Source organism: Pelophylax lessonae (genome assembly GCF_965119305.1).
Source record: "Pelophylax lessonae genome assembly, chromosome: 9".
Classification (NCBI taxonomy): Eukaryota; Metazoa; Chordata; class Amphibia; order Anura; family Ranidae; genus Pelophylax; species Pelophylax lessonae.
The window spans coordinates 268,228,707-268,249,682 of NC_138776.1; the positions used below are offsets into that span (position 1 = coordinate 268,228,707).

Genomic DNA, 20,976 nt, shown 5'->3' on the forward strand with positions numbered 1-20,976 from the left:
AGTCCTGGGTGAGAGCATGGGAGGAGTTGATGAGGGATCTAGAGAGCGTGACATCTTGGGAGGAGCCTAGAGGACAGTTTTGGTGATCTTATGAGATGAAATTGATGATGTAGCTCAGACGTTATGGATGGTTATGTAGGCTGTTGTTTGCAGGGCTTTTTTTCTCAGAGAATAGGTGCAGGAACTCCCCCTTCTAAGTTACTTTGTGTCTCCGCCCCTTACCCACCTCCGAGCACTAACCCTTGGTTCCACCCCTTCCAACCTCCAAGCACTGACCCTTGGTTCCACCCCTTCCAACCTCCAAGCACTGACCCTTGGTTCCACCCCTTCCAACCTCCGAGCACTGACCCTTGGTTCCACCCCTTCCAACCTCCGAGCACTGACCCTTGGTTCCACCCCTTCCAACCTCCAAGCACTGACCCTTGGTTCCACCCCTTCCAACCTCTGAGCACTAACCCTTGGTTCCACCCCTTCCAACCTCCAAGCACTGACCCTTGGTTCCACCCCTTCCAACCTCTGAGCACTGACCCTTGGTTCAACCCCTTCCAACCTCCAAGCACTGACCCTTGGTTCAACCCCTTCCAACCTCCAAGCACTGACCCTTGGTTCCACCCCTTCCAACCTTCGAGCACTGACCCTTGGTTCCACCCTTTCCAACCTCCAAGAACTGACCCTTGGTTCCACCCCTTCCAACCTCCAAGCACTGACCCTTGGTTCCACCCCTTCCAACCTCCGAGCACTGACCCTTGGTTCAACGCCTTCCAACCTCCAAGCACTGACCCTTGGTTCCACCCCTTTCAACCTCCGAGCACTGACCCTTGGTTTAACCCCTTCCAACCTCCAAGCACTGACCCTTGGTTCCACCCCTTTCAACCTCCGAGCACTGACCCTTGGTTTAACCCCTTCCAACCTCCAAGCACTGACCCTTGGTTCCACCCCTTCCAACCTCCGAGCACTGACCCTTGGTTCCACCCCCTACCCAGCTTCCAGTACAGACCCTTTTAGAGAATATAGAGCCAAGTATAATTTTGTATTGGAATGTATAGGATTAGGTTATAATAACAAGAAAAGCAATAAAATAGATCACCCACAGCCAGCAGCAATAGACCCCCCCCCCCAGCAGCAACAGACCCCCAGCAGCAGAAAAAGATCTCCCAGCAGTCAACTTTAATAGACTCTCTAGCAGCCAGCAACAGTAGACCCCTCCCTAAACAGAAGATCCCTTCTAGCAACAATTAACCCCCCGTATCAAAAGATCCTCCACCAGCAACAATAGATTGCAATGCAAAACTAGATCCCCTCCAGCAACAATAGATCTCCCAGCAGCCAGCATCAGTAGACCCTCCAGCACCCATTGGAGGTGCCGGAACTGCGTTCCCCCGCTTTCCCGCTGGAAAAAAAAGCCCTGGTTGTTAGTATTCTGAATTGTTAGGCCGCAGCTGACTGACTTGGGACAGATCTGTCCCTATACGCAGCTAGCCCCTCTTTGTGTGGCGCTGCATGTGAACAGTTGATCGCATAACCTGGTCATTCCAGCAGCAAGTATCTGTAGATTCTTGCCACAGGAATCCGTCAGCAACACCAAACCGGCCATGTGAAGGAGGCCTAATTGTTGAGCAAGCAGAAGCAGTCAAATGGAGAGATGCAGGTGGTGCCAAGATACCCTAAGTGGTTTGCGTGTGGGCAGTCATAAAAGTGAAGGATTCTCGACGCAGGAAACGAGATTATTTGTAAGATTTGATTCCTGAATGTGTGTAGCAAGCCAGCTAGATTTGGGTAAAGTCTCCCTCCAGTGGTATTGTAGGTTGCGATAACTTGTTTTACCTGCCAAAGTCAGCACCTTCCACATTTCTCCGTCACCAAACAAGAACACTCCCCTTTATTTTTTGAATCCTTGACAGAGACTGTTAGGTTGCCACCATATCCTTGGTGATCTTTAAGATAATTTAATTTGATGCAATTTCATTAATAGACGATTCCCCGCTGAAGAGGAGAAGAAGCTGTACAACTTAAGCCTTGTACACACGCACCGATTGTTGGCCGTGAATTTTCGGCCAACGTCCGATCGGCCAATTGTCGGCTTGTTAGTATGATGATTCCGACAACCGACTGCGACTTTTCGGCCGAACAAAATCTGGTCTGCATGCTATAAAATTTTTGTTGGCCGTCACCACAACGCCCGATTTTTCGTCAGTCAGTACAGATTTCGGCAGACAAACATCAGGTGAGCAAGACTAGGCATGCTCAGAGAAGAAAAAACACACGAAAAGTTAACCAGCACATGACATCACTTCTGAAGTTGGTTGTTGTTGGCCGAGAAAATTCGTGTGCAGTCTAGAGCACATTTCAACCAACACAACAACACTGGACAAATGAAGGCCGATCGGTCGGCCAACAATCGGTGCGTGTGTACGAGGCTTTAGTGGAAGGTCCATCTTCTTAGCCCTTTGGGTCTCATGGAGATGAGAAGTCTATGTTCTTCTTTTTATGACCTCACTTGTGTGGAGAAACTTCTCACCCAAAGGATTGATCATCACAATCAGGGATTATCCACTTGCATACCGGGTTCATAGCTGAAGCTGAAGCCATGGCCCCGGAATAGCTGCTTCAACCAAAGGATGTACGGGTACGTCCCATCGTGTTGAAGTGGTTATTTATGACATGTTCTGGAATTCAGAATAGATACCCTAGTTTTATACGGGTGTGATTCCTTTATTAGCTCTGATTTAGGCTCAGGAAGGATGGCTGGACAAAGAAATAGGAGCCACCACTTAAAATCTATAAAATTGTAATTTGGTGTTCCAGATTAGGTGCCAGTCTCAAAATTTATGTTGTCTGGTGTTCCAGAAACAGTACTTGACTCCTCACAAGACTGGGCTGTTGGTATTCATGCCGATCCTCTTGTTTAGAGGGACATCATCCATGGGGGGGGGGGGGTTCTCTATGTTGAGAAAGTAAGAAAGATGGTGGTTGTAGGATGTGAGGAATAATGGGTAGAATGATATACGAGTAAATATGAAATGTGATGTAGCACCCTCCTAGCGTAGGATGCTAGGCAAATTTAGTTTTTGGCTCCTGCTGTAATCAAGGGAGCAGTGATCGTTGTGTCCTAGTCTGTTCAGGGTTTCACAGGTTGGGCATTTTATTGCGTCCCCCTGCCTATGGGTGAAGCCCTCCAGAGCTTAGGGTGGGAGATTCAAACCAGCCTATTTATCATGCTCCAGGCAATTCCTGGAGGGGAGTGTCCAGAAGGAGGCTGGAAAGGTGATAAATAGTCTAAAGCTCTCGAGAATTGGGTTCTCACTCTCCAGGAGGTTTCCAAAGCTTGAGGGGCTGCTGCCCTTAGGCTTCTTGTGCACTACAGCTCCTAAACTTGAGTTTAGGAGCTCTTGGCTTTTTTTTTGCCAAAGCTCCTAAACTCAACTGCATAAAAAGCTATGTGTCCATGTACACATAAGCTTTTAGCCCCATTTAGGAGCTGCTGCAGTTAGGGTAGCTTCAACCTCCCTCTCCTGAATGCAGAAGAATCCTGTTCAGGATAGGATTGCTTTGATTAGGGCTGATTTAGGCTCAGGGTGGATGGCTGGACAAAAAAAAAAAAAGTAAGAGCCACCACTTAAAATCCATAAACTTGGAAGTTGGTGTTCCAGATTAGGTGCCAACTATATCAACCACCATGTTCCAGAAACACGACTTGACTCCTGACAAGACTGGGCTTTTTGTATTCATGCTGATCCTCTAGTTTAGAGGGACGCGGGACATAGAAAAGATGGAGGGTGTTTATCTATGTTAAGAAACTAAGATAGATGAACTTGTGGTTGGAGGATGTGATAGCGCAGAGGAATTATGGGTGGAATTATATATGGGTAAATATTAAATGTGATGGACAGTAGCACTCTCCTAGCGTAGGATGCTAGGCAAATTTCGTTTTTGGCTCCTGCTGTAATCAAGGGAGCAGTGATAGTTTGTCCTAGTCTGTTCAGGGTTTCACAGGCTGGGTGTTTGATTGCATCCCCCTGCCTCTGGGTGAAGCCCTCCAGAGCTTAGGGCGGGAGATTCAAACCAGCCTGAATATTTAGCATGCTCCAGGCAATTCCTGGAGGGAAGTGTCCAGAAGGTGGCTGAAAAGGTGATAAATAATCTAAAGCTCTCAAGAATTGGGTTCTCACTTTGTAGAAGGGTTCCAAAGCTCGAGGGGCTGCTGCCCTTAGGATTTTTGCCATGTTTTGCATTTTCCTGTGGCCATTGTTCATCATGACAAAGTGTACATGAAGCCTTAGGCAGCCCATGGACTGTGTAGCTGTTCTTGAGGCCGCAGCGGTGTCAGGGCAAAGGGCCTGGATGGACCATCCTAGAAGCTGGTTGCAGGACCTCGCCGCAAAGGTATCTGGTGTGGAGAAGGACTGTCTCAATAACCGGACTGTGCCTGGAGGAAGCTGGAAGGTGGCAGCTGTCCTGATGTCAGGAATCAGCAGCAGGGATGGCCAGATCTACATGGTTACACTCAGGAAACTAGAACCAGACTGTGTATGCTTTAAGTAAGGTTTATTTATAGTGAAACAATAACCATCCAAACAACAGCAAATATAAAGATATAAGTAAACCAAAAACTTGGTGACAGAATACCTGACTAATAACTAGCAAACAGAATGCCTAACAACTAACTGTATGCAATATATACAAAAATGGGGAACACCAAAAAGCAGGGGGAAACTGGGGGTGCAGGGAGCAGATGGGAAGGGGGGATGAAAATAGAGATTAGAAACAAGGAGGAGTAGGAACAATGCAGCAGGGGCAAGATCAGGATCAATAACAAACAGAATCTGGCAGCAGCAAAACACTGGAGCAAGAGGCAATAGTAGAGAAGGACCTAAATACCCTCTCAGCAGCCTGCATTAGGTGGAAACATGATTACTGGGATCTACTGGCTGTTGGGAGAACCTTCAGCTCTGGGAAGAAGAGTGCTACTAGCAGGTGATCCAGCTCCTGACACATGGGGGCTTGTGAGTAAAGACTTTAAATTGATCCCTGTTAATGGACAGTGTCCTATAAGTTGCATTAGGGGCCAATTGTTGTACATTGGTGCAAGGTAACCAGATGCCAAAGAAACTTGCCTCATGGTCTTCAGCTGTGAGAGTTCAGAACGTTGCCGCATAGTTTCAGCTGTACCAGGCAACAGGACAGAAGCAGGATCAATGGCAAACAGAATCTGGCAGCAGCAAAACACTGGAGCAAGAGGCTATAGCAGGGAAGGACCTAAATACCCTCCCAGTAGCCAGCAGGTGGAAACTGATTACTGGCATCTGCTGACTGTTGGACGAAAATCCACTGGTGGACATTGGAACTACAACCTTCCACTCTGGGAAGCACCAGCAGGTGATCCAGATCCTGACACATGGGGACTTGTGAGTAAAGACCTAAAATTAATCAAATAATGGGCAGTGTCCTGGAAGTTGCATTGGGGCCAATTGTTGTACGTTGGAGCAAGGTAACCAGTATGCAAAAGAAACTTGCCTCCTGGTCTTTAGCTGTGAGGTCTTAGACTGTACGGAAAGTTGCCACATGGTCTTCAGCTGTGAGGCCTTAAACTATTTAGAAACTTGCCTCATGGTCTTTAGCTGCAAGGTCTTAGACTGTTTAGAAATTTTCCGCTTGTTCTTCAGCTGTGAGGTCTTAAGACTGTTCAGCAAGTTGCCACTTGGTCTTCAGCTGTGAGGTCTTTGACTGTTTTGAAACTTGCCTCATAGTCTTCAGCTTTGAAGTCTTAGGCTGTTAAGAAAGTTGACACTTGGTCTTCAGCTGTGAGGTCTTATGCCTCGTACACACGCATCGATAGTTGGCCGTGAATTTTCGGCCAACGTCTGATCGGCCGATTTTCGGCTTGTTAGTATGATGCTTTCGACAACCGACTCCGACTTTTCGGCCAAATAAAATCTGGTGTGCAGGCTATAAAATTTTTGTTGGCCGTCAACACAACGGCCGATTTTCCGTCAGTCAGTACAGATTTCGGCAGACAAAAATCTGATGAGCAAGACTGGGCATGCTCAGAGATGAAAAAACACACGGAAAGTGAACCATCACATGACATCACTTCTGAAGTAGATTTTTGTTGGCCGAGAAAATTCGTGTGCAGTCTAGAGCACATTTCAACCAACACAACAACACTGGACAAAAGTCGGCCAATCGGTCGGCCGATAATCGTTGCGTGTATACGAGGCCTTAGACTGTTCAGAAAGTTGCCGCTTGTTCTTCAGCTGTGAGGTCTTAGACTGTTCAGAACTTTGCCGCTTGTTCTTCAGCTGTGAGGTCTTAGACTGTTCAGAAAGTTGCCGCTTGGTCTTCAGCTGTGAGGTCTTAGACTGTTTGGAAACTTGCCTCGTGGTCTTCAGCTGTGAGGTCTTAGACTGTTTGGAAACTTGCCTCGTGGTCTTCAGCTGTGAGGTCTTAGACTGTTCAGAAAGTTGCCGCTTGGTCTTCAGCTGTGAGGTCTTACACTGTTCAGAAATTTGCCGCTTGGTCTTCAGCTGTGAGACCTTGGGCTGTTCAATGATTAAGGAAAAGATTGTCCTCTAATTGCTATGTGCTAATTGTTTGGAGCATCCCATACCCTAACACCCTCTCCTGTTTACAGCTTTTCAAGCACTAAATATGAAAATACATCCTTTATAGACTGTGTTATTGGAACCGGTGTGAATGGACTGGTGCTTGTGGTGGTGGGCAGCCTCTCTACTATTAAGGAAGAACCAGTTGTTACCAGCGGCCCCTAGAGGAATAGTGCTACAGGTGCATCTGAATATCTCATATTTTCCCCTTTAGGACAGCAGGTAGCACTCTCCAAGCAAGTTAGGTTGCCTATAAAGACTGATAACTACTGCGCTGAAATTATCAGACTTGTCATGTAGTCTGATCTCCCCTTCTCTTTATCCATGAGCAATCTCTCATCTCTCACCATGATATCTATCTTTGAGGCTTCAGCTAAAGATCAGGGGAGATAAGACTACACTGCTAGAGGGACCCAACCAGCAGTGACACCCCCTCCTTCTCTCTCCTAGCAGAGTAAGGTAGACAGGACTTTGAAGTATTTAGTGATCTCTGATAAAGTGTTTATTCCGTGATAAAGATCAGAGGAACGCTCAGCCTCGTATTTTCTGGAGGTGTATATCAGGGTGGGCTTCTTCTTAGTGTGAGATCGCTGATGTACGGTGCAATATGATCCATATAGAAGACATTTCCCGCACTCAGGACACTAATACACCTTAAGGATTGTGTGGGATCTCTGATGTTTGGTAAGATAATACTTCTGTGAAAAACATTTCCCGCACTCAGGGCAGGAATACGGCTTCTCCCCCGTGTGACACAGTTGATGTGTTTTAAGATTGAACTTCCGTGAAAAACGTTTCCCGCATTGAAAACAGGAATACGGCTTCTCCCCTGTGTGAGACATATGATGCGTGTTAAGGTGGTACTTCCGTGCAAAACATTTCCCGCACTCAGAACAGGAATACGGCCTCTCACCTGTGTGAGTTCTAAGATGTATCACAAGGTCTGAATTCCGTTGAAAACATCTCCCGCACTCAGAGCAAGTTGGTTTAGCACCCATGTGCCATCTCTGATGAGCGGATAGCTTATTCTTATTTGAAAAACATTTCCCACACTCAAGGCAGGAATGCTGGCTGTCATCAGTGTGAGATATTTGTTGTATAACAAGATCTAAATTCTGTGAAAAAAATCTCCCACACTGAGAACAAGAATATGGCTTTTCACCCGTCTGTAATCTCTGATGTCCGAAAAGGTTGGACGTCTGTGAAATATATTTCCTACACTCAGGACAGGAATGAAGATTCTCCTCTGTGTGAGATTGTTGATGTACAGAAAGATCTAATTCAGAGCTAAAACCTTCCCCACATTCAGGACAGGAAAATTCCTTCTCCCCCTGAATTCCCGAACCATCCCTCACAGTACGAGGATTCTCAGAATAAAAGGGATTCCATGGTCTATCCACACTGTCAAGTCCACCATCCATTGTCTTTTTTACTGCCCAGTCTTGGGTCATGTCCTCATCTTCCATTTTACAACCTCCAGATAAAGGGAGATGATCGATTGAGGGTTTCTCCATGGCTTGTCCTGGAAAAATATAAAAAACATCATCAATAGATCTGAGAGGGTTAGTTCACTTCCATCAAGATTCCATCTGGATCAGGTAGATATGAGTGAGCAGATGTTCTCTGTGGATGTCCCAACCAGCTGGGGCTCTTCCCCTCTTCAGTCAAAGGGCCTTTGGTCCTCCTCCCAGATCACTTCTACATTTACACAGCCTTGTCAGAAGAGCAGGAACCAATGGGGACTGGGAGGTCCATGCTCTTTACACAACCACAAGCCTAGACACTGGGTCATGTGATCTCCGATAAACAGGAGGTTTAAAGTTCAGACCCTTTAGAAGACCTTTTACCATAGAACAAGTGACCACAGGCCTAGGCTTCTGGTGATATGCAGCACTGGAGAGAGCTTGCAGCAGTATTTCCTGTTAAATAGATAAGTGTTTCAGTTTTTTTTACGTTACTCCATATTTTTCCAACCCAGCAAAGTATCTGTTCTGTTGTAACAATCCCGATACTGGCAGGTGAATCCAAGAATCTGCATAAATAGTGGCTGTGGCAAAAAAAACAGGGGACTTATCTGAAAGAAATGACTGATGTCATGCAGTTCCCGCCCTACTCTGGACCAATCAAGGTGCAGTAACAGAGAAGAAATAAGAGAAGAATATATTATGGCTCACCTGTGCTGATCTCTGTAGAAGTGTCCTCATCCATGAATGTCCTCGTTATTCCAGCCTCCTCCGTATATTGCTGATCATCCCACACATACGTCTCTTCTACTTCAGCTTTAATTTTTATGCTCATCAGATCTTCACCCTAAACCAACAGAATGGCAGAAAATAACAACTGTAACATTGAAGTATTTATGATGTGAGATCACATAGAAAATATCATCTTGTAGAGTCCACACATCGTCTCCACATGTCAGAGAGTTCAATCACTTTATGTTCCCGACCCTCAACTCCACCCACCTGATGATGGTGAGGGATGGTGTGACCTTCCTGTGTGGAATCCCGGGAATACAGAGGACGGGGACATCTCTCTGGTGGGTTCCTGGAATTAGTTGCTTCCATCATGATATCCTTATAGAGTTTATTGTGTACTTCAAGAGGTTCCTTCATCACTCCATACTCATCATCCTTCTCTTTATACTCTTCTTTAACAACAATATTATCCCCGAGGATTCCACTCTGAATATATAATAAAACATTTATTGTGACAAACACACTTCTGTATAAAATATAACTATCAGTGATTGTTCTTCATTTACCTGATGATGGTGGGGGATGGTGTGACCTTCCTGTGTGGAATCCCGGGAATACAGAGGACGGGGACATCTCTCTGGTGGGTTCCCATTACTGGATCCATCTGTAGGAAACACACACACTGACTGAATACATTGTTTCTATGTGTTTATCAGATGATGGGGGATCTAGGTGGATCCTCCGTACTGCTCTCTCCTTTACAATAAAGTCTCCTCTTACCCGGTGATGTGAGGGGCGGCTGATTCTCCATCATGACGTCCTTGTAGAGATCCTTGTGTCCTTCTAAATACTCCCACTCCTCCATGGAGAAATAGACAGTGACATCCTGACACCTTATAGGAACCTGACACACACAATGATACAGTCACCATCCAGACACATCCCTTGTCTGTTACTGGATAATGTCCCAGAATTCCCAGCACCGCTCACCTCTCCTGTCAGCAGCTTCATCATCTTTTTGGTGACTTCCAAAATCTTCTTGATATTGCGTCTCCTAGGAGTCAAGGAGCGAAGTGGAGGCACTGTGATGGTCATCTGATCATCTGACTTCACAGGGGGAATAATCTGTTCAACCAAAAACAGTAATAACATGATATTCCCAGAATCCTCCTCACCTCTCCGGTCAGGTCTGTGTTTTATTAATAGAGATAAGAGTGATGTCATGTGACCTCCCAGAATCCTCCTCACCTCTCCGGTCAGGTCTGTGTTTTATTACTAGAGATAAGAGTGATGTCATGTGACCTCCCAGAATCCTCCTCACCTCTCCGGTCAGGTCTGTGTTTTATTACTAGAGATAAGAGTGATGTCATGTGACCTCCCAGAATCCTCCTCACCTCTCCGGTCAGGTCTGTGTTTTATTAATAGAGGTAAGAGTGATGTCATGTGACCTCCCAGAATCCTCCTCACCTCTCCAGTCAGCAGGTAGATGATGTCCAGGGTGAGGTTTAGTATCTTCTCAGTCATGTGACTCCGGTTCTCCTTCATCCTCATTGGTAATGTGATCTATACAGGTTTTCCTGTAGTCCAAAATTAGAGAATTATCTGGACGGGACTGGTTGTACAATGTTAGGATGGAGATAATATGAGGGACTCTATCATGTAGCAACGATCCCCATTACACAAAGAGACATATTCAGTTTAGTGTTTCCTATATTTTGGGTCCCAAAGCCTCTTACTCTTCACTTTTATGTTTAAAATGAAGAGAATGTTGCGGCCCCGTAAGTGGGGGAATGTTCTGACCCTGAAGGCATAATCTAGGTTTCCACACTATATATGTGTGTATCATCATCTACGGGAGATAAAAGAGGTCACAGTGACTATGGAGGAAGAGGACGGACATGACGGGGGTTACTGGGGGTAAATAGAAAATAAGATCCTATTACCTTCTCTAATGCCACTTCCAGAAATGTCTCCTCTCTACTTCCTCCCAACTCGTCTTTCACCCGGAACTTCTTATTTATACCTGACATTACTTCCTGTTTGTACCTGACATCACTTCCTGTCTTCCATGGAGGCTTCCTGTCTGGGACGAAGTGAGATCACCACCTTGTAGAGATCAGAGGAACTGCATCCCGAGAATCTTTTATAGCGTGAACACGGTCTTGTCTTTTTTCCTAGTGTCCTAAATGCTACAGGACAATGCTGGGATTTTGGAAACTGTTGCATTGTCTCTGCTTCTAAGAGCCGGTTCACACTACAGCGACCAGAAAGTCGCCCCATGAATTAGCAACTTTTTAGCGTGACTTTGAAGAGACTTGTTTAGAGACTTGGAAGAGTCTACTTTGAAGAGACTTAAATGATAGGCGACTTTGTCTGTGGGGAATGCCTGGCTAATCTTTTTCTTCTTCCTGGAAAGTCTGATCACAGTCGCTTGAAAATAGATAAGGATCTGACTTAGAGGCAACTCCCATTGAAGTCTATGTGCACAAGTCGGATAGAGGTCGCCTTGACGTAGAGTTGAAGTAGAATAGGAACCTTTTCTGAAGTCGGAGTGACTTCAGTAATGCATATTAAGATGGCTCTCATTCATTTACATTGAATTTGTGATGACAAGATACTTGGGGCGACTTGAGGGCACACAAGTCGTGTCCCAAGTCGGAGTAGTGTGAACCGGCTCTTACAGTTTTTTTTTTTGTAGGACCGTCATTACCTTCTTTACAGTACCTTCATAAACTACAAGTGTCTGGTATGTATTCTTAGGGGGAACCCCAAGATGTTTTTTTTGTGTGGGGTCGCCTAATAACATTTAAGCCGGACACTTAACTAAGATGAGTCTGGGATAGATTAGGGAATTCATGACTGCTTTGTTGACTTCAATGGGGTAGGAATTGGGCACCTGAAATTCCACAATGTTCTCTGAGCCTGTAAAGAACCAAACCCAGGTACGCTCAGCTCATATCTAGTTAGGTAGATGCGGGATAGGCTTCCCTAGCAAGATGAGCTTCCAGAGATAACCTAAAGGTGAACAGAATAGGAGATAGCCAGACAGATCTTGGTAGGGAGTTCAAGAGGATTGAAGACATTCTGGAGAAGTCCTGGAAGGAAGCATAGGAGAAGGTGATGAGGGATCTAAAGAACAGTGGCTCTCCTCGCCGCTCCCAGCGTTTGGCTGACAGGAGCAGTGATGCCGCTGTCACTACTCCTGTCAGTGGCGGCACCCCCATCCCTTCGTGTAAAGGACCATTATACTCCTAATTCCTATCATGTATAAATACTCTGCTGTTTTGGAATTTTGGTTTGAAAAAGTCGTTTTTTTTTGTTTTTTTTACAAAACTTGATTGAGGTCCCAGGAATGGATTGAGGTCCCTGGAATGGATTGAGGTCCCATAGATTTTACTTTGTCGGAATGCTGAATTTCAGGACTTTGCCTTTGCCGGTGGGAAAGCGTCCCTAGACAAATGTAAGCTTGCAACAGTGTTGCCAATCTTTACCACACTAGTCCCCGTGTGTCACCATACCAATGTAAGCCAGCAACTGCGTTCCCTATTGCTGCCACACCAGTGCTAGTGTCATCAGACCAGTGTAAACAATCAAGAGTGTTTCTGGTTGCCACCACACCAGTCCCAATGTCAACAGAACAGTGTAGTCATCAACAGTGTTCCTGATCACTGCCAGCCAAGTCTCAGTGTCACCAGAAGAGTGTAAACAAACAAGAATGTTCCCGATTGCTGTCACTAGACCAGTGTAACCCGGCAACAGTGTTCCTGATCACTGCCAGCCAAGTCTCAGTGTCACCAGAAGAGTGTAAACAAACAAGAATGTTCCCGATTGCTGTCACTAGACCAGTGTAACCCGGCAACAGTGTTCCTGATCACTGCCAGCCAAGTCTCAGTGTCACCAGAAGAGTGTAAACAAACAAGGATGTTCCCGATTGCTGTCACTAGACCAATGTAACCGGCAACAGTGTTCCTGATCTTCAACACACTAGTCTCTGTGTTATCATACCAGTGTAAGCCAGAAACTGTGTTCCTTGTTGCCACCACACCAGTACTAGTGTCACCAGACCATTAAACCAGCGACAGTATTACTGATAACCACCACATAAGCCACAGTGTCACCAGACCAGAGCAGCCAGGGACAGTGTTCCTGATCACCGCCACACCAGTCCCAGTGCCACCATTCCATTGTAAGCCAGCAACTGTGTTACTTATTGCCACCACACCAGTGCTAGTGTCATCAGACCACTGCAAGCCAGAAACAGCATTCCTGATCACTGCCACATGAGTCCCAGTGTCACAAGACCAGCGTAAGACAACCGTGTTCCCGATCACTGCCACCCCAGTTCAATCAGACCAGTGCAGCCCTCAACAGTGTTCCTGATTGCCACCACACCAGTCTCAGTGTCACCCGACCAGTGTAATCCATCATTTCTGCCTGCTGCCTGGACTGATCCTTTGCCTGTTTGCTGACCATGTCTCTGCCTGCTGCCTGGAAAAATAACATCTGCATATCCCACTGACTACGTTCCTGTAAAACATCAGTCTCAGCCATCCCCTGTGGACTACTGCATTTCTGGAACTGCAGGAACTCTTTTGTTCACTCCTTGTTTAGCCTCCTGTCCCCCCTGGCCAGGGAATATAGCATTCCATGTACCCGTATGCTAGGCTTGCTTAGCTTATAGGAACTGGGACTGCTAAAGGTGTTGCGACACTATGCTATATTCCATGACCGATCGCACAGAGCCCACCAATTACAGTGCACTGGTTTTGACCCAATGTTGGTTGATTTTTGTGATAAACAAGATTCAATGTCCAGTACATAACCAATCCAAACAATGAAAAAGTCTAACACTTGCTGTATCCTCATGCTCAGGGCGAGTAGCAAAATGGGGTTTGGGGTGAAGTTCTAGATATGCCAATGCTGTGTGTGAGTAATAACTTATTACATTTACAACTTTGTGTAAAAAAAAAAAAAAATATATATATATATATATATATATTTTTTCTTTACACATTTATCAAAAACCCTTGGAAAAAATGCAAATCTTCAAAAGACTGACCATGCCTCTTCAAAAATAGCTTGGGGTGTTTACTCTCCAAAATGTGATTCATTGGTAGGTGTTTCTACTGTCCTGGTGCTCCAGGGCTTCAAAAAATGTGATAGGTAGTCAGCAAATTTTATGCCTCTTGCAATTCTATGGGTGCTCCTTGGATTTTGGGCCTCTATGCACCTGAAAAAGTCTCACACATGTGGTATTGCCACACTCAGGAGGAGTAGCAGAATGAGTTTTGAGATGCAATCCTAAGTATGCCCATACTGTGTGGTAAAAATATCTTATTAATTAACAACTTTGTGTAAAAAAATACATTTTTATTTTATTTCCACATTTTGCAAAAGCTTGTGGCAGAAAAATGAAATCTTTAAGACTCGCAATGCTTTCTAAAATACCTTGGGTGTCTACTCTCCATAATGTGGTTATTTTGTAGGTGTTTCTCCTGTCTTGGCACCCAGGGCCTCCAAACACATGAAAGGTAGTCAGGAAATTAGAGGCCAAATTTATACCCCTTAAAAGTTTAAAGGTGCTCTTTCGATTTTAGGCCCCATTATGCGACTAGGAGGCAAAAAAAACTCATATTTGTGGTATCCCCATGCTCAGGAGGATTAGTAGAATGTGTTTTGGGTTGTAATTCTAAGTATTCCCATGTTGTGTGTTAGAGATATCTTATTAATTTTATTTTCTATCTTTATTTTCCAAAACTTTGTAGCAAAAAATGTGATCTTCAAAAGACTCACCATGTCTCAAAATATATATGCTGGAGGGTCTAATTTGCATAATAGGGTCATTTTGTGGGTTTTTCTCCTGTCCTGGTAAAATGTGATAGGTAGTCCGGAAATCAGATGCATGATTTATGTATCTTGAAAACATGAAGGTGCTCCTTGGATTTTGGGTCTCTCTCTAAGCATAAAACAACTCTAACACATGTGATAGCTCAGTACTTGGGAGGAGTAGAATAATGTGTTCTGGGCTGAAGTTTTAAGTATGCCCATGCTGTGTGTGAGAAATATCTTATTAGATTGACAACTTTGTGAAAAAAAAATTGTTTTCTTTCCACAATTCTCAAAATGTTTTGGAAAAAAATGAAATCTTCAAAAGACTCCACGTGCTTCTTAAAAATAGCTTGGGGTGTCTACTCTCCAAAATGTGGTCATTTGGTGGGTGTTTCTGCTACCCTGGTGCTCCAGGGCTTCCAAAAATGTGATAGGTACTCAGAAAATGAGATGCATATTTTTTGTCTCTTGCAATGCCAAGGGTGCTCCTTGGATTTTGCATACCTGTATGAAGCTAGGCTCTGAAAATGTCTCACACATAGTATCCCCACACTCAGGAGGAGTAGCAGAATGTGTTTTGGGGTGTAATCCTAAGTATGCCCATGCTGTGTGGTAAAACTATCTTATTTACTATGTTGTGTAAAAAAAAAAAAAAAAAACATTTTAATTTTCTTTCTACATTTTCCAAAAGCTTGTGGCAGGAAAAAAGTAAATATTTAAAAGACTTACAATGCCTCTTAAAAAAATACCCAGGGATATGTACTCTCTATAATGTGGTTATTTTGTGGGGGTTTCTCCTGTCTTGGTACTGCAGGGCCCCTAAACACATGAAAGGCAGTCAGGTAATTAGAGGCCTAATTTATAGCCTTTGAAAGTTTGAAGGTGCTCCTTAAATTTTATGTCCCATTATGCGACTAGGAGGCAAAAGACTCTCACATTTGTGGGATCTCCATACTCAGGAGGATTAGTAGAATGTGCTTTGGGGTGTAATTCCAAGAATGCCCAAGCTGTGTGAGATAAATCCTTTTCTTTTTTCTTTCTTTATTTTCCAAACATTTGTGGCAAAAAATGTGATCTCCAAAAGACATCATGCCTCAAAGTAAAACTGTTGGAGTGTCTACTTTGTACAATAGGGTCATTTTGTGGGCGTTTCTCCTATCCTGGCACTTCAGGGCCTCAGGAAATGTAATAGATAGTCAGGAAATCAAATGCATGAAGGTGCTCCTTGGATTTTGGGGCCTACCCAGGCAGCAAATAATGTCTTACACATGTGATACTTGTGAGGAGTAGAAGAATGTGTTTTAGGGGGAAATTCTAAGTATGCCCATGCTATGTGTGAGACATATCTTATTAAATTGACAACTTTGTGTAAAAAAAGTTTTTCTTTCCACATTTTAGGAAAAAAATGAAATCTTTTAAAGACTTCCAATGCTTCTTAAAAATAGCTTAGGGTGTCTACTCTCCAAAATGTGGTCATTTGGTGGGTGCCTCTACTGTTTTAGTGCTCAAGGGCTTACAAAAATGTGATAGGTAGTCAAAAATGAGATGCGTATTTTATGCCTCTTGCAATCCCTAAGGTAGCCCTTGGAATTTATGTCCCTCTATGCAGCTAGGCTCTGAAAAATATTTTAGGTCCCATTATGTGACTAGAAGGCAAAAAACTCACATTTGTATTATCCCCATACTAGTAGAATATGTTTTGGGGTGTAATTCAAAGAATGCCCAAGCTGTGTGAGATAAATCTTTTTAATTTTTTTTTTCTTTCTTTATTTTCGAAAAATTTGTGGCAAAAATTGTGTTTTTCAAAAGACTCACCATGTTTCAAAGTAAATATGTTGTTGGCTCTGCTTTGCATAAGGGGGTCATTGTGTGGGTGTTTCTCCTGTTCCTGGTACTTCAAGGCCTCAAAAAATGTGATACGTAATCAGGAAATCATATGCATGATTTATGAATGTTGAAAACATGAAGGTGCTCCTTGAGTTTTGGGCCCCTCTATGAATCTAGGCAGCAAAAAAAATATTATTCATGTGATACTAGGGAGGAGTAGAAGAATGTGTTTTGGGGTGAAGTTCTAAGAATGCCTATGCCTTGTGTTAGAAATAACATGTTAAAATGACAACTTTGTGAAATAAAATTAGTTTATTTTTACTTTCCTCACTTTCCCAAAAAATCGTGGCAAAAATGACAACTTCAAAAAACTCACCATGCCTCTTAATAAATACCTTGGACTGGCTGCTTTACAAAAATGGATAGTTTTGGAGTTGTTTGTACTGTCCTGGCATTTTAGGGTCTCAAAAAATTAGACAAAACATCAGGCTCATAAACTTCACACATACAGAACATACCATAGCTTGTAGATTCTATAACTTTCATACAGACTAAATAGAATACAATGTATCATGCTAATAAATAATTGCTACTATAATTCAATTTTTAGTAAATATGAAATGTTACCTCTGAAAATGTCATATTTTCCACTTTCCAACAGCAGGTGGCACTCTTTACGCAAATGAAGTGCCTATACCGGCTTATAACCACTATCTCCTCTTCATCAATGAGCAATATCTAGCTCCTCTCTCCCCATGATGTCTATGTTTGGAATCTTCTGCGGAAGATCAGAGGAGATCAGACTACACTGCTAGAGGTTCCCAACCAGCAGTGACACCTCCTCCTTCTCTCTAGTAGAGGGACCCAACCAGCAGTGACACCCCTCCTTCTCTCTCTTAGAGGGACCCAACCAGCAGTGACACCCCTCCTTCTCTCTGCTAGAGGGACCCAACCAGCAGGGACACCCCCTCCTACTCTCTCCTATAAGGGACCCAACCAGCAGTGACACCCCCTCCTTCTCTCTTCCAGAGGGACCCAACCAGCAGTGACACCCCCTCCTTCACTCTTCCAGAGGGACCCAACCAGCAGTGACACCCCCTCCTCCTCTCTCCTAGAGGGACCCAACCAGCAGTGACACCCCTCCTTCTCTCAGCTAGAGGGACCCAACCAGCAGTGACACCCCCTCCTTCTCTCTCCTAGAGGAATCCAACCAGCAGTGACACCCCTCCTTCTCTCAGGTAGAGGGACCCAACCAGTAGTGACACCCCCTCCTTCTCTCTCCTAGAGGGACTCAACCAGCAGTGACACCCCCTCCTTCTCTCTTCTACAGAGACCCAACCAGCAGTGACACCCCCTCCTTCTCTCTACTAGAGGGACACAACCAGCAGTGACACCCCCTCCTTCCCTCTCCTAGCAGAGTAAGACAGACAGAACTTTGAAGTCTTTAGTGATCTCTGATTTCCTTATAAAGTATTTCTTCCATGATAAAGATCAGAGGAGCGCTCAGCCACTTGTTTTCTGAGGTGTATATCAAGGTGTGCTTCTTCCCAGTGTGAGATCTCTGATGTACGGCAAAATATGACCCATATTGAAGACATTTCCCGCACTCAGGACACTAATACACCCCGAGGGCTGTGTGGGTTCTCTGATGTTTGAAAAGACAAGACTTCTGTGAAAAACATTTCCCGCACGTGGGGCAGGCATACAGCTTCTCGACTGTGTGCAGTCTCTTATGTCTGGAAAGACTAGTGTTATGTGAAAAACATTTCCCGCACTCTAGACAGGAATACACGCCTTCTCCTGTGTGATGTCTTTGATGTATAACAAGTTCTGATTCCCGTGGAAAGTATTTCCCGCACTCAGGGCAGCAAAACAGCTTTTCACGCGTGTGGCATATCTGATGTTTAGTAAGATGGGAATTCTGTGAAAAGCATCTCCCGCACTCAGAACAGGAATACGGCTTCTGACCCGTGTGAGACCTCTGATGTTTGTTAAGATTGGACTTGTGTGAAAAATATTTCCCGCACTCAGGGCAGGAGTACGGCTTCTCACCAGTGTGAGATCTCTGATGTATAGCAAGTTCTGATTTACTTGAAAAACATTTCCCGCACTCGGTGCAGGAACATGTCTTCGCCCCCGTGTGAGATGTTTGATGTATAACAAGTTCTGATTTCTGAGGAAAACATTTCCCGCACTCAAGGCAAGAATACGGGTCTCCCCCTATGTGAGATCTCTGATGTGTTACAAGTTCTGATTTATGTGGATAGCATTTCCCGCACATGTGACATATATGTGGTTTCTTGTCCATGTGCAGTCTCTGATGTCTGTAAAGATGGCACTTTTGTGAATAACATTTCCCGCACTCAGGACAGAAATACGGCTTCTCACCCGTGTGGGATCTGTAATGTATGACAAGTGCTGAGTTATGCAGAAAAAATTTCCCGCACTCAGGACAGGAAAAAAGCTCCTCACCTATGTGGGATTTCTGATGTACAGAAAGTCTTAGTTTAGAGTTAAAACTTTCCCCACAATCAGGACAGGAAAATTTCTTCTTTCCCTGAACTCCGGCACCGTCCCTCACAGTACGAGGTTGCTCAGAGTCAGAGGGATTCCATGGTCTATCCACACTGTGAAGTCCACCATCCATAGTTGAGCTCATTGTCTTTTCTCCTCCACAATCTCCTGTGATGTCCTCATCTTCCATTTTACGACCTGGAGATAAAGTGTGACGATCCTTTGAGGGTTTCTCCATGGCGTGTCCTGGAAAAATATAAAAACATCATCAATAGATCTGAGAGGTTTAGTTCACTTCCATCAAGATTCCATCTGGATCAGGTAGATATGAGTGAGCAGATGTTCTCTGTGGATGTCCCAACCAGCTGGGACTCTTCCCCTCTTCAGTCAAAGGGCCTTTGGTCCTCCTCCCAGATCACTTCTACATTTACACAGCCTTGTCAGAAGAGCAGGAACCAATGGGGACTGGGACGTCCATGCTCTTTATACAACCACAAGCCTAGGCACTGGGTCATGTGATCTCTGATAGACAAGAGGGTCAAAGGCTCAATCTGTGCTACTGTAACTAGGAGTGACACACAACCTAATACTGCCAGCTGAACCCCAGGATGGGTATCAGTACAGGGAGGTGACCATTATTAAACTATTATTGGCTGATATCACTCAGCTCCCGCCCTACTCTGGACCAATCAGTGTGCAGAAACAGAACAGCAATAAGAGAAGAATATATTATGAGTCACCTGTGCTGATCTCTGTAGGAGTGTCCTCCTCTATGAATGTCCTCGCCATTCCAGCCTCATCCGTATATTGCTGATCATCCCTCACATACGTCTCTTCTTCTTCATCCTCAACTTTCATCTTCATCAGATCTTCACCCTAAACCAACAGAATGGCAGAAAATAACATCTGTAACATAGAAGTATTTATGATGTGAGATCACATAGAAAATATCATCTTGTAGAGTCCACACATCGTCTCCACATGTCAGAGTGTTCAATCACTTTATGTTCCCGACCCTCAACTCCACCCACCTGATGATGGTGAGGGATGGTGTGACCTTCCTGTGTGGAATCCCGGGAATACAGAGGACGGGGACATCTCTCTGGTGGGTTCCTGGTATTGGGTGATTCCATAGTGAAATCATTATAGAGATCCTGGTGTCCTTCAAAAAGCTCCTCTATCACTCCATAAGCCTCATCTTCTTCTTTATTCTCTTCTTTAACAACTATATTAACATCCCCGAGGTTTTCACTCTGAATATATAACAAACATTAATTTTAACAAACATGCTTGTATAAATCATAACTATCAGTGATTGTTCCTCATCTACCTGATGATGGTGAGGGATGGAGTGACCTTCCTGTGTGGAATCCCGGGAATACAGAGGACGGGGACATCTCTCTGGTGGGTTCCCATTACTGGATCCATCTGTAGGAAACACACACACTGACTGAATACATTGTTTCTATGTGTTTATCAGATGATGGGGGATCTAGGTGGAGCCTCCGTACTGCTCTCTCCTTTACAATAAAGTCTCCTCTTACCCGGTGATGTGAGGGGCGGCTGATTCTCCATCATGACGTCCTTGTAGAGATCCTTGTGTCCTTCTAAATACTCCCACTCCTCCATGGAGAAATAGACAGTGACATCCTGACACCTTATAGGAACCTGACACACACAATGATACAGTCACCATCCAGACACATCCCTTGTCTGTTACTGTATAATGTCCCAGAATTCCCAGCACCGCTCACCTCTCCTGTCAGCAGCTCCATCATCTTCTTGGTGACTTCTAGAATCTTCTGCATGTTGTGTCTCTCAGGTTTTAGGGAGTCACATGGAGGCACTGTGATGGTCATATGATCACCTGACTTCAGAAGAGGAAATCTCTGTATTGGGGAACCAATAGGAATATCATGTTAGAATCCCAGAATCCTCCTCCCCTCTCTGGTCAGGTCTGTGTTTTATTTATAGAGATAAGAGTGATGTCATGTGACCTCCCAGAA

General features: G+C 44.5%; 3 protein-coding genes across 3 annotated transcripts in view; all 3 read right to left on the bottom strand.

Annotated features, from left to right (window-relative positions):
- The window catches only part of LOC309564458 (uncharacterized protein), a 1,566,033-nt gene that overhangs the window by 268,731 nt on the left and 1,276,326 nt on the right, over positions 1 to 20,976 (bottom strand). The gene's annotated exons all lie outside the window — the stretch shown is intronic.
- The window catches only part of LOC309563993 (uncharacterized protein), a 132,387-nt gene that overhangs the window by 76,999 nt on the left and 34,412 nt on the right, over positions 1 to 20,976 (bottom strand). The gene's annotated exons all lie outside the window — the stretch shown is intronic.
- LOC309563995 (uncharacterized protein) lies at positions 7,158 to 19,208 on the bottom strand (the record flags this gene model as incomplete). The annotated part of the gene is given in 5 exon segments (XM_082268623.1): positions 7,158 to 8,118; positions 8,777 to 8,846; positions 9,791 to 9,925; positions 18,008 to 18,176; positions 18,178 to 19,208. Coding segments are annotated over 5 exon segments (2,277 nt in total). The 3' UTR covers positions 7,158 to 7,246.